At 38.7% G+C, this 14329-nt stretch overlaps 1 protein-coding gene across 4 annotated transcripts in view; it reads right to left on the bottom strand.

Moving 5' to 3' along the window:
- SEC24B (SEC24 homolog B, COPII coat complex component) overlaps positions 1 to 2271 on the bottom strand; it is an 83319-nt gene extending 81048 nt beyond the window's left edge. For 2 of the 4 annotated variants that reach the window (XM_023734794.1, XM_023734795.1), the window contains exon 1: positions 119 to 2271. In XM_023734794.1, coding sequence (XP_023590562.1) covers positions 119 to 845 — 727 coding nt within the window. In that variant the 5' untranslated portion in view covers positions 846 to 2271. The remainder of the gene's footprint in view (positions 1 to 118) is intronic. The other 2 variants (XM_023734796.1, XM_023734798.1) reach the window with 2 other exon arrangements.
- Between the last annotated feature and the right edge of the window lie 12058 nt (positions 2272 to 14329).

Genomic DNA, 14329 nt, shown 5'->3' with positions numbered 1-14329 from the left:
GGCTAATTCCCAGTTTTTCTATTAAGCAATGTTATCTTTAATCTTCATGCAAATAATAATCTGATCGGAAACGCACTGATATTCAACCATGCTTCGGTGAACTTTTCATTCAACCTACCAGTATGTGTTGGGTTGTTGCTGTCTGTATCCAGGGATCCAGTATGGTTTCGGATGAGACTGTCTTGGGTTGACTGAAGGCCTGGAGCTGACCACGACAGAGTATTGTATCCTGAAAGGCTCTGCTGCTGCTGGTGCTGTTGTGATGGTGGAGGTGGAAGCGGCGATGGATGACTGATAGGTGTATTATGACCAGAAAATGAACTATCTTTAAGTGGCCTGACAGTAAGAACATTCTGTGAGGTAAACATTTGCCCATATGGATCACCAGCAGGCAGAGAGCGATATGAAACATTAGGATATGCAGCATTAGAAACAGTTGACATAGCATAATTACCACAAGTAGAGGGAAATCCCTGAGAAGTAGCAGAAGAGTTGGCAGAGTACATGACTGGATTATTGTAGTGATTCACAAAAGAGTATGGCTGGGAGGCACTCGTATATAAATGGGATGCTGATGATGCAGCACCTTGGAAAGATCCGGAAGTGGATCCCACAATATGAGGGGCAGGAGGGCCCCTGCCATACATCTGCTGTGCTCCTGGTTGTTGGTTCACTGTGCTAGGAGTCACCACATTTTGTGTTGGTACTGTATAGAGACCAGAGTAGTAATCACCACACTGGCTCTCCGATGGTAATGAGGTCATTTTCCCAGGTCCTTGAGAGTAATGTCCTGAGGGAGCAATATAGTTTTGAGGATGCAATCCATATGCAGATGAAACTTGCATTTGATTCTGTGCTGGACCTGAAAAAGAAAAAAATATTTACAGGGATTGGGTAGGAGATAATGAAAAAGTGTATCATAACTAAATAGGCCATAAAAGAAAATACCACAGGGAGGAAAAAACCATCATGGAGTAATTTTTAAGCATACTTCCTATTTAAATGTTGACCCAGTTAACTGTTTTCTCCATAATCTCAACTTGCTACAAAAGATATACTGTTATAGCCTCACTGTGGGAGCCAGCCTCTAAGATGGCTTCCAATGATTCCCACCTCCTGATTATTCACACCCTTGTGTAGTCTCCTCTGACACGGTGGTCTGTGTGACCAATAGCATATGGCAGAGGCGATGGCATATCACTTCCAAGACTGAAAAAAAGAAAAACGACTGTGGCGTCAATTTTGGACTCTGGCTTTCTCTCAAATCACTCAGTCTGCAAGCTGTCGTATCGTGGACAGCCCTACAGAGAAGCTCATGCATCGAGGAAGTGAACTGTCTGGCCAAGAGCCAGAGAGAAACAACACTCACTGCCTGCCAACAATCCCAAGAGTGAGCTTGGGAGCAGATCATTCAAACCCAGTTGAGTCTTGAGATGATTACAGCTCGGGCTGACAGCCTGAATACAATCCCCTGACACCCTGAGCCAAAACCACCCACGAGAATAATTATTTGTTGTTTTAAGTTGCTAAGTTTTGGGGTATTTTGTTATACAGCAATAGATAACTAATATACCCAGCTTGGAAGGAGTTCAGATCTTTTATTAACTTTTTAAAAAAATTATAAAAATAATATGCCTATTATAAAAAGAACAAAATCAAAAACAAAATTGTACTGTCGGCAAAGAATACTGACTGTATCGCGTACTGCCAGAATAAAAAACAAATCAGTCTTACAAGAGGACATCATGGTTGGTAAAGTAGAGGGCCAATGAAAAAACAAGGGAAATCCAGTGAGGTCGATCGATACAATAGCCTTGACAACGGACTCAAACATACCAGTGATCATGAAGATGGTGCAGGATGGGGAAGTTTCATTCTGTTATACATAAGGTCACCATGGGTCAGGGCTGACCTGATGGCAACTAACAGCAACAACAGGAACAACAAAAATTCAAACCATGAAGAATATAAAGTAGAAGTTTCTCTGACTGGTAGCTGATATCCTACTTCTCAGAGTAGGTACATTTACTAGTTTACTGTGTATCCTTTGAGAATTTGTAATGCATATACAAAACCTGCTGCTGTCCAGTCAATTCTGACTCACAGAAACCCTACAGGACAGAGGAGAACTGCCCGATAGGGTTTCCAAGGAGCGGCCAGTGGATTCGAACTGCTGACCTTTTGGTTAGTAGCGACAGCTCTCAACCACTGCACCACTAGGTCTCCAATACATATATACACGAGCATATAAGCATTGTGGTGCAGTGAATTTCTTAATGTGGCCCTTCTAGCCAGTCTTTGTAACTCCCACAGAGTAACTGGATGGGACTATGCAACTAAGGTATTTGTGGCCCACCAAGGGGACTGGATAGCTTGATGCTAATGCAAATAAGGTGCATGGAACCCTTGTGAGGATAGGACCATGCAAATGAGGTGTATGGAACCCTAACAAGGGGATTGGTCAGTTTTGCCATCCCTCTAGGCTTAAAGAGAGACACAGAGAGGGAGGAGCTGTAACACGGAAAACAGCGAGAGACACAGCATAGAAGTAGCAAGAGTGATAGCTGCACGAGACAGTAGGAACTAGGAGACCAATGTCAGACAACTGAGGTGGGGCTTGCCAGCACACGGAGCTAAGAGCCGTAACACATGCCTGACAAGGCCCTGAGCAGGGAACAGTAGCAAAGAGCCAGAAGAAGCTGTTGTGATCAAGAACTGTATCCTGAGTTGTTCCTGTTTCTTCTGAGTTATTACTGATCCCGAGTTATACCATTACTTCCCTAATAAACCACTTAACTGTAAGTATAGTTCATGAGTTCTGTGAGACATTGCAGCAAATTACTGAACCCAAACACCAGAGGGAGAGTACTGAGGAGAGGAGGAGTAGATGATGTTAGAGATGACAGAGTGGTACAGCAGTTTGGAAAAGTTGGACATTTGGGACATCTTTAACCTCTGCCTCATAGGAACCAGCTTTGTGCCAATCCTTATAAATGAAATTATTAAGTACATATACAACACTTGTTTTATTTTTAAAACACACAAATAGGATCATGCTATGGTTCTGCAACTTGCTTGTTTTTACTTACTATGTCTTGGATATCCTTCTGTGTTAGCATATATAAACCCCCATTATTCTACTTAAAAATCTATGTAGTATTGCACTGTACAGATATGACATTATTTACTAAATACCCACTGATGAATAATTATTTCAAGAGGTGAACTAATAGGGTCGCTATGAGTTGGAACTGACTTCATGGCAATGGGTTTTTTAAAAGTGAATTATGTAATGAATCTGTTGGATAAGTTCCCAGCAGTGAAACTGCAGGTTCAAAAAGTTTGTGCTTTTAAAACTAACCATTGTTGCCAAATATCTCTCCAAAAAGGTCTATTAATTTATATCTCCTATCAATAATGCTTAAGAATGCCTTACCTTCCCAACATTAAGTATTATCAAACATTTTAACCTTTGCCAATCTGGTGAGAAACCTTTTAGTCTGCAGTACGTAACTTTGGGTGAGGCCCAGAGAACTTTTTCAAATGTTTATTAGCCATTTGACTATCTTTCTTGTCATTAGCCTTTTTTCTACAGAGTTGTGCTTTCTTTAATGATTAGTGTTCTTGTATACTAAGAAAATTAGTCCTATGTTATTATTATATGCTGCAAATATTTTCCCTTAGGTTAATGTCTTTTGACTTTGCTCGAGGTGTTTTCTGTTAGTTTCTTGATTATTTAGTAAAATCTTTCTTCTATGTTTGATAGGTTTTTATTTTTGTCTTTATTAATTTGTATTAGTACCACCCAGACGAGTTCATGGCACATCGTAAACAATCCATGAATATTTATCAAATGAATGAACGAGTCACTGAATGATGATGAAAAGGAAGATGAAGGGGAGGGGAAGGGCAGCTTTTCTTCTTAAAGTCTTGAATCCTTCAAGAGCAAGGAATAATTGCCAAGTAGAGGGAGAAGGTGTAGTACACGATGGGTTCAGGAATCAAGATAAGAAAACCTGAAGGGGTGAGGCAATTATTTCAGAAAATCTCACCTTTCTCTGTCCTCTCCAAGGAGTCTTAGGTATGTCCGATTGATTTTCGAGTCATACTAAGAAAAGTCTTCTCCATTCCAAGATTCTAAAACTATTTACCCATGTTTTCTTCAAATGCTTTCACACTTCCATTTTATATATTTATATCTTTGATCACTATAGAACGTATTTATTTCACTATTAAATGTTAAAATGTTATATATTGATGTGGCATATAAAATCAAAAGAGGCATCTAACTTGAAGTAAAATGGCTGAATTAAATCCTAAAAGTCTCAGTTTCACCTTTCAAATAGATTCCAACTCTGTTGCCTAGGAACCAACCCTATTATTAAGGAAATAATTTTCTTTGTGGTCAAGCTGAGAACGTGAATACCCCATTGAAACTCTTTGTTCCTGATCTGCTCTGGAGTTCTGAGGCTCTGTGCAAGGTAGTGTTAAACAATCCATTCCTGAAAGTACCCATCATGTCACTGCTTTGTAATTGGTCATGAAACCCCTTGTGTAACCCCAGATCTTGCAATTATGTCTTTAAGCCAATCAATATATTTCAGCTGTATTAATGTAGCCAATAATGTTAAAAATCACGCTTCCCTTTATCCCACCTTTGACTAACCTTAATCACTGTAAACCAATCGGAATATTCTAATTTTTATTTCCTCATTCAGCACTATAACTACATGTGACTTGCACACCCCCACCCCCACCCCCTCTCCCACCCCTGGATATCCATGAGCTTCAGATCCTGAGATTTCGTGATCTTCCATTTGAATGGCATTTTGACTTCAATAAATCTCTTTGATTTCACTGCAACGGAAATTTACCAGCCACAAAAGCCCAGGGCAAAACCCCAGATAGGTTTTTATCAGGCCCTGAAAGTGCTAAAGTTTTCAGTGTACCTTTTAAGCCCTTGGACTTTTGTCTCTGTTAGCGTGTTTTGTGCAATTTTGGTAGAAATCTGGAGTGTGACAAGCCCACCATCTAGCGGACAAAAGGTGTAACTCCCCACACAAAATCTTACCTTTGTTTTTCTAAGGGTGCATTTTTGGCTTAGCGTACCTTCTTGCTGGCACAGGCTGGTACTTGGTAAGATGGGGGAATGCCACCTCTAAGGACCATAGGAGATTCCCCTCTGGAACCTCCACTTTCTACGTGGTCAGGAACTATGGCCCCAATATGATTCAGTATCTTGAATGGCGGTGTACACTTACCAAAGAAACAATTCAGGATCTATGGCTATCGTGGGGGCAGTTTAGAGCACACTAAGTTAACTTTTTGTACAGTAAAGGCTCCCAGACTAATAAGAGCCAGTGAGAGATCTATTTTAATTGGGTTTTGGAAGCTTCCAAGACACAAAATAATAAGAGTTGTCTCATTGAAAAATGTTTTATCAAGGCAAGCAAAACAAATTAATTGCAAAGTCAAAATTCTGTGTCTGTTCCTTTGTCAACTGAAAGGCCGCCTCCTCCTCCTCCTATTAACCCTGTTTTACCTGGCCCTCTGGCAGCCACTCCTCTCTACCTTCCCCCTCTGATGATGTCTTATCAGAACCTCCTTAGCACCCTAAAGAGGAAGAGGAAGAGGCCAAACAGGAAAGGGCCAAACATCCAATTGGACCTACGCCCATAGCTGAAATCTCCTTTAAGGCAAAATACCTGAAGACAGGAAGAGGAGCCTGAAGTTACCTTTGCCCCCTGGTCTAAAGCTGAACTTTGCACCATTGCTAAAGAATTCCTCAACTCACAAGAAGATCCTCAGAAAGTCTGCCAAGAATTTAAAATTCCGGCAGAAACTTATGAGCCCAGTCTGGCTGATCTATACAACTTGTTACACATGTTGCTAGGACCTGGGAATGCTCAAAGGTGGATGGGAGAAGCTAAATGGAAAGAATCTGAGAAATCATCCATCCAGCCGAATGTCCCAAGTACAGAGTTGGTATCTCAGACGAAAGCTATTATACCAAATTTGACTGAATGTTTTCTAATGGTTTGTCCCTGTAAAATTGATTGGGCTAAAGTTCAGGCTTGCAAGCAAGAAAAGGATGAGAATGTTTATAACTACAGAGATCATTTAAATTTTTATGGAGCATCTGGGGTTGAACCTGAAAGATGAAGAAGTCAGGATAGCTTTTAATTCTATTTTTGTAAGAGGACTACACCCTGAATTAGCTGATTTACTTAAACAACACTAGTTAAATGGGAGAATGCTGAAACTTCACAACTGATCACCTTAGCCTGTAAGTTGGCCCAAATTTTAGAACAAAAGGCTAAAGAAATCGTGCTGAAAATGAGGCTTAACAAAATAAACTTATGTCTTTACAATTACAACAATTAAAATCTCCTGGATACAATCAGAGATCTAAACCCCAACAGGGAATAGGTCCAAGGTTCTCTGGTCTAGAGTCCCTGGGATTTGCTATTACATTTATTAACTCTTTTAATCTTGCTCACAGCCCTTCGAAATAGTTATTTATATAACCATTTTATAAGTAAATGGTATAGAATATATATGTATAAATATAAGGTACAGAAATTAATGTGTTTAGTACAGTCACACACTTAGAAAGTATCAGGGCTGAAATACAATCAATCTGCTCAAGTTCATGCTCTTAACCAATGATTTGCTGCCCCTTGCTACACTAAAATCTACCTTTATTTCTTTAGTCCAGCAAATGACCACTGTACCCAAAATGGAATTATAGTCTTAGTTCCACTACTTTACTTTGGGTTTGGGGCAAACCTTAATTATTCTAGAATCTAGTTTTCTACCTAGTGGAAGGAAACAGATATCTGTGCCATTCCTCAAGTGAAAGAACAAAAAAATATTCACGAGGTGTTTCAAGTTCACTGACACAAGTACACAAAGGGGGTGCCACATTCCTTACCATAACAATATGTAAAAATATTTGCTTACAGAAGTGTTGAATAAGAAAATTAATAACAGACATGTTATTTTCATTTTAAGGTTTTTCATATCCATGAAACCAAACATTAACCATAAAAAGCCTGACCCAAGCTGCAAAAGCCTACTAGAAACTTTACTACAGCAATGTAAATTTGTCTTATCCTGCTAGAAAAGGATAGCTGTCAAACCATTACCTCCTAATTTAAATCTTAAAAAGTCTCGTGGCTGCAGGTGTGTGAAGGGCCAAATTATTGGCAGCCAGGCCAGAAGTAATGTGGCATCATTTGATCTCAGTAAGGGGGAAGGCACAATTCAATCAATCACATTAAGATTAGCCAACAGCTGATCTTCAATATGTCTCCCCCCTCTTCTCTTTATCAGCCTCACTGTACCTAGCTTCTTGGAGCCATGTGCTTTTTCTGGAATCAAAGTAGTCTCCCTATATGCATACAGATTAACTGCTCAGAATAAACCTTATGTTCAAATTTCAGTGAGTTTTGATTATTTTTAACAAAAGATAAATGAGCAAAGTTTACATTTCATTATTCTGCTTTCAATTTCCACTAAACAGTGTGGTAGAATCTTACTTTTTTTGTCAGGTAAATACATATTCTATGGCAGACACAGATAACTTACACAATCAAGTGACAAGGGGAAAATACCATCCCCACTTCTACAATTCCAATAAGTATACAGAGAACTGAAACTCAGAAAGCACTACTTTACTAGGTGCTATAATTTACTTTTCCTACAGGATAATATTTTACAGGATCATAGTTCAACTGAAATTATTTAATTAAAGGGGAAAAATCGTTTAATAGGAAGCCTTCATTAAAAAAACAAAAAAATTTTAAATGTTCTCTTCCCCTATTTAAATATATAAAAAGGTGGGTTTGCTATCCTTCACTATAGTCTCAAAACACTACACTAGTATGAATTTATGAATCAAAAGACTAGCCAAGTGAGACATAAACCTACCCACTTCCTAATGATGAATCTGGCTCATCCACACTACATGATCTGAAAACAGGGAAACAAGCATCATCCTGTCCAAACTACTCAAATGTTATTTTCTAAAAATAACAGGAATGTTGTAGCTGCTGAAATTTATCAGAAGTGAATTACCCACCAGATGAAGCCTATTTACTTCCCTGTCAACCAAAGAAAAAAAGGTACTTATTTCAGGGCTTGAGGGTGAGTGAGTGGGAATACCTAATTACATGTCAATGCTCATTATTCCTTACTTTATGTCAAGATCTTAATGTTCCAGAAGTATGAAAAAGTATCTGAAAATAGTTAAAATTCACCAAAAAGATAAATGAATCAAGGCCCTTATGAAAGCAAAATATTTCCTTTCAAATATTTTGAAGTATATTTTTAAAAGCCTGCACGTAAATAAAAAAATTTTTTTAAAAAGAATGAATTTAAGTTGAAATAAAGTATCTACAAGAGGCAAAATATCTTTTAAAAATTTTGTCTTACTGTGACCTAACCAAAAAAATGCATTTTCTTTTCTTCAACTTTAAAAGGTATTAGATAACTCTCCTAACTTTCTCTCAGGGAGAGTATAAAAACTAATATTAAAGTGTTAGTTCTTTTTCAAAAACTAAACCTTGCAAATATCAGAAATAAACCGGTTAAGTACACCTATAAATTTTTTTACATGTTCTATAATTACAGGAATTCTATCAGTGTTAGCATTTTTATTTCCTGTATTTCCTATAATTCTCTCAGCAACTCTGGTTGATTAAAGCATGGGATCTATGTCCCGTCTCCTTGAGTCTGAGCAGGCTTGTAACAGCTTCCACCAATAAAAAATGGCAGAAATGAAGCTGTGTGACTTCCAAGCTCGGTCATAGGCAGTTAAGCGTCTGCTTTGTTTAATTCAACATTTGCACATGGAGCCCTGAGCAGCTATGTAAGAGGTCCAATTACCTTGTGGCGGCCATGCTCTGAGGAAGCCAAACCACACAGAGAGGTTAGGCGTAAGCACGCTCATCACAAGTCCTAGTCTTTGAGTCATCCCAGCCCAGGCATGAGAGTATATGAGCCTTCCAGATCACTCCAATCTCCAGTCCTTGAGTCACCCCCAGCCTGTAAATCTTCCCAGCTGAGGCCCTCGACATCATACAACAAAGACGAGCCAGCCCAGCTGTTGTTATTAGGTGTCATGGAGTCAGTTCCGACTCACAGTAACCCTATGCTATGTAAAACAGAATGAAACATTGCCCAGTCCTGCACCATCCTCACAATCGTTGCTGTTTGAGCCCACTGTTGCAGCCACTGTGTCAATCCATCTCATTGAGGGTCCTCCTCATTTTCACTGACCCTCTACTTTACCAAGCATGAAGTCCTTCTCGAGACTCTGTCCGAATTCCTAATCCACAAATCTGTGAGCACAATAAAATGGTTGTTTTAAACCACTACATTTTTGAGGTGATTTGTTATGTAGCCATAGCAACTAGCACAGCAATTAATTACTCTCATCACTCCCATACAACAATGTGGTGGACGTAGCAGCTACTTATATAAGGCAAGAAAAAGAAATAAATGGCAAAAAGATTAGAAAGGAGGAAAAAAACCTGTCTTTATTCACAGAATGGCATGATTGCCTACAAAGAAAATGCCGAAGAATCTACCACCAAAAAATGTCTAGGACTAATAAGTGAGTTTAGCAAGGTAAAAGGTTACTATACAGTATACAAGTCTAAAAGCAAGACCAGTAATGAACAAATGCAATTTGGAAGACTCATATTACCCAATTTTGAAAAGACAGTCTTTTCAGTAAATGGTGCTAGAGTATATACAAAAATGAACCTCAACATAACTCAGACCTTACACAAAAAAAAAAACTCAAAATGAAATACAGATCTAAGTGTAAAATCTAAAACTAAAAAATTTATACAAGAAAATATAGGAGAATACCTGAGTGAACATAAGTTTGGCAATGACTGTTTAGGTGTGATGCTAAAAGCATGATCAATAAAGGAAAATACTGATAAAATGCGCTTTATCAAAATTAAAAACTTTTCCTCTGCAAAAAGCACTGTTAAGAGAATTAAAAGCAAGCCACAGGCTGGGAGAAAATATCTGCAAATCACATACCCGATAAAGGGTTTGTATCCAGAATATATAAACAATTCTTACAAGTCAACAATAAGAAAACCGACAACACAAACCAAAAATTGGTAAAAGCTCTGAAAACTCACCAAAAAATATATATAGATGGCAAATAAGCACATGAAAAGATGTTCATCATTAGTCATTAGGAAAATGAAAAATAAAACCATAACGAAATATTGCTATACACCTATTAGAATGCCTAAAACAGGACAAAACCTGAGAATACCAAATGCTGATAAGGGTTAAGAGTAACAAGAACTTACTTTCTGTTGGATAGAATGCAAAACAGTACAGCCATTTTGGAAAATAGTTTGGCAGTTTTTTATAAAGTTGACATATGACCCAGCAATCTCACGCTGGAATATTTACCTAAGTGAGCTGAAAACTTACGTTCACACAAAAATCAGTATATGAATGTTTACTGCAGCTTTATTCATAATCACCAAAAACTGGAAACAACCAAGATGTCCAACAACAAGGGAATGGATAATGTGTGGTACATACACACGAGAAAACACTACTTCGCAATAAAAGTGAACAGACTACTGACTTATCCAAAAGAATGGGTGAATGTAACTAAGTGAAAGAAGCCAGGCACAAAAGGTATAATTGTATTTATATGAAATTTTGGAAAAGGCAGAATGATAGGTATGAAAAACAGAGCAATGGTTGCCAGGGGTTGGGGGAGGGAAGAAGCACTTACTAAGAAGGGGACCACACGAGAGAATTTTTACAGTGATACAACTGTTCTGTATGGTACTGTGAGGGTGGATCCATGATTCTGCATTTTTCAAAACCTACAGAACTTTACAGTACAAACAGTGAACTTTATTATATGCAATTTTAAAAAAAATCAACCAGGATGTCCAGAAAACCTAGGACGGAATGTGGTTCGTGACATCAATCTAACTCTATTACAAACGTATGATAACCTAACCGGAGGATATTCAGGCGATATATATACAGACAGCTACAGAAATAATTATACATATATTTATATTCATAGGTTAGTATGTTCTTGTTGTTAGTCCCCTGTCGAGTTGATTCCAACTCACAGTGACCCTATGTGTGAAGAGCGGAACTGCTCCACCCAGGGACATACTTCCCAGCTCTGTCTGCTGAGAGGGCCCCGCAGCAAGGAGCACATCCAGGGCCCAATTCTTGGTTTCTCAATATCATCCCTCAACAGGTATTTAGAACCAAGACTCCTTGGGCAAAGGGCTAATTCTAGGGCTGGGGCAGGGAAGAGTACAAGAGGAGCCTAGAGTATCTTACAGTGCCAAAAAGTAGGGATGTGCTCAAAAAACAGAAGAATGGAACAGAAAGACACACAGGCCAACCTGAAAAGGCTTCTAAAGGCCAAAGCTAGAACAGTTTGAGCAACAAAATAACGATAGTATTAGAATATAACCCAAAGAATAAAATAAATATTTGTGAGTTCATGATATAAATAAATGATTAAATAAGTTTTAAAATGGGGGAGAAAGGGCAAATCTTCCTTACATAAAAATTCCAAATAATAAATTTGGAAGAAACAAGGAGAAAATCAACATCAGACCTCCACAGTAATTACTGCTACAAGAAAGACCCAGTGAAGAGTGCTAAAATTAGTGGGTAAATTTTTAAGGAGAACCAGGACAGCTGAATAGCCTAAAAGTATTTTCCCCAGAGTAATTTATTAATTACTGTGTTGATTTTAAAATGTCACAAATTATTGAATACTCCTCTCTCCAGGAGATGCAGCTTAATTCACCTCCTTTTGAATGTAGGCGGCAGTTATTAGTCACTTCTAACAGAGTAGGAAAAGAAAAAAATAATAACTTTATGTTGGAGGAACCTGGCAAACACCACCTTAACCAAGGTTAGTATCACCAGTAATAACTCACGTTAATATCATCATGTGGGACAAATAACTCAGTTTGGTCTTTGTCTCTTCTTGAGCAATCAAGGTATCTTTGTTCTCTGTAACAGCCAGACAACACTTAAACATGTGTAACTGAACTGCGAGCCACCCCGCCCAAGTCATCACCTGGCAACAAACCTCAGGAAAGGAGAGGAGCATGATGCAGTCATGCACACTCATTGATTCATGCATATGCACTGAGAACCTAATGACTAGTCAAAGGACCCTAGACCTCGGAGCTTTCTTTTTGAGCTTCTGGAAGGACGATGCATGTGGGAGGACCAGCATGTCTCTAGGGATATGAAACTCTGTGCTGAAAACTCCTCCCAGACCTCACCTTTGCATCTCTTCACGTATATACTTCTGTGGTTATATCAAAAAGGTTATAGCGAGTATAGCCCTTTACGTGAGTTCTGTGAGCATTCTAGTGAATTATGGAATCCACCAGGGGCAATAAAAGCCAGCACGGTCTAGCATCTGCCTATTGGGCAGTTGATTAGAAGGACAGAGTCTTAACCTGAAAGGACCCAGCTATGGGTGGCTGGTAGACAGAAGAGGGCTGTACCAACACTTGTTTTGTAAGAACCTAACTCTGGGTGGTTAGAGTTAGAGAGAGCAAAAATACCCTGAGTGGCTGGTGCCAGCGATGGAGAAGTGCAAAAGTAGAGATGGGAGTTTTCGCATTTTGGGGACTGGCTTTATGTTGATTATTATTAATGCAATCATGTACCCCAGATTTGATATAATAAGAAGGGCACTTCACTTTTGTGGTATTCTTCCTAAAAATCCACAACTCCAGTCTAATCATGAGAAAATATCAGCAAACCCAAAGTGAGAGTCATTCTACAAAATATCTAACCAGTACTCCTCAAAACCGTCAAGGTTGTGAAAAAAACAAGAAGACTACAAAACTGTCACAGATCAGACGAGACTAAAGAAACAAGACAATTAAATGCAATGTAGTATCCTGGATTAGATTCTGGAATAGAAAAAACATTAATGGAAAAACAGTGAAATATAATTTCTAGTCAACTGTATTTCACCAATGTTAATTTCTAAGTTTTGAAAAATATACTGTGGATATATAAGATGTTAACATTAGAGGAAGGTGAGCGAAGGTTATATGGGTATGTTCTACTATTTTTGCAACTCTTCTGCAAATCTAAAATTATTTTAAAATAAAGTTTTGAAAGGTCAATGGAAAAAAATACTAGTAATGACCTCATAGATTGTATAATGCAATTTTTTAGAAAAATGACTACACCAAACATAGCCATAGTGATTTTCCTAAAAACCAAATCTGATTGTTACTTTCTCATTTAAAGCTTTCCAACGGTTTCTCTCAAATTAAGAAAAAGTTCAAAGTCTTCGACATGGCCTATAAGACTGTGGTAGGCAAAATAATAGCCCTCCCAAATGTGTCCACATCCTAACCCTGGGGACTTGGAAAAATGTTAGGGTATGTGGCAAAGAAAGATGAAATTAGGTTGCTAATCACTGACCTAGCCCTACGGGGCAGTTCTATTCTGTCCTATAGGGTGGCTATGAGTCGGAATCCACTCGACCGCAACGGGTTTGATTTTGTTGTTGTTAATTATTGACCTATCCTGGATTATGTGGGTGAGCCAATGTAATCACAAGAGTCCTTAAAAGTGCAAGAGAGAGACAGAAGAGATTCTGATTACAAAAAAATCCTCAGAGGGATGCAATGTTGCTGGCTTTGAAAATGAAGAAGGGGCCCACTAGCCAAGAAATGTTGGCAGCCTCTAGCTGAAAAACACAAAGAAATGGATTCTCCCCTAGAGCCTACAAAAGGGAATGAAGCTTAGCCCCCTTGATTTTAGCCCAGTGAGATCTACATAGGACTTGTAATCTACAGATTATAAATTCATGTTGTATTAAGCTGCCAGTTTGCTGGTAATTTGTTACAGCAGCAAACAGAAAACTAATACAAAGTCCCTTAACAGTCTGATTCCTGCTTACTTCTCTGGCTTCATCACTTGGCACTCTTCTTCACACGATGATTTTCACCAGGTGTCTTAGTCATCTAGTGCTGCTACAACAGAAATACCACAAGTGGATAGCTTTAACAAAGAGAAGTTTATTTCCTTACAGTAAAGTAGGCTAACAGTCCAAATTCTGGGTGTCAGCTCCAGGGGAAGGCTTTCTCTCTCTCTTGGCCTTCTCTTCAGTGTTGCCCCGGACTAGGAGTGTCTCTGAGTGTCTCTGCGCACGGACCCCGGTCCAAAGGATGTGCTCTGCTCCTGGCACTGCTTTCTTGATGGTATGAGGTCCCCATCTCACTGCTCACTTCTGTCTTTTATATCTCAAGAGATTGCCTCAGGACAC

The sequence above is a fragment of the Trichechus manatus genome, unplaced genomic scaffold, assembly GCF_000243295.1.
Source record: "Trichechus manatus latirostris isolate Lorelei unplaced genomic scaffold, TriManLat1.0 scaffold00071, whole genome shotgun sequence".
NCBI lineage: Eukaryota > Metazoa > Chordata > Mammalia > Sirenia > Trichechidae > Trichechus > Trichechus manatus.
This window is presented reverse-complemented; position numbering and strand designations above follow the sequence as displayed.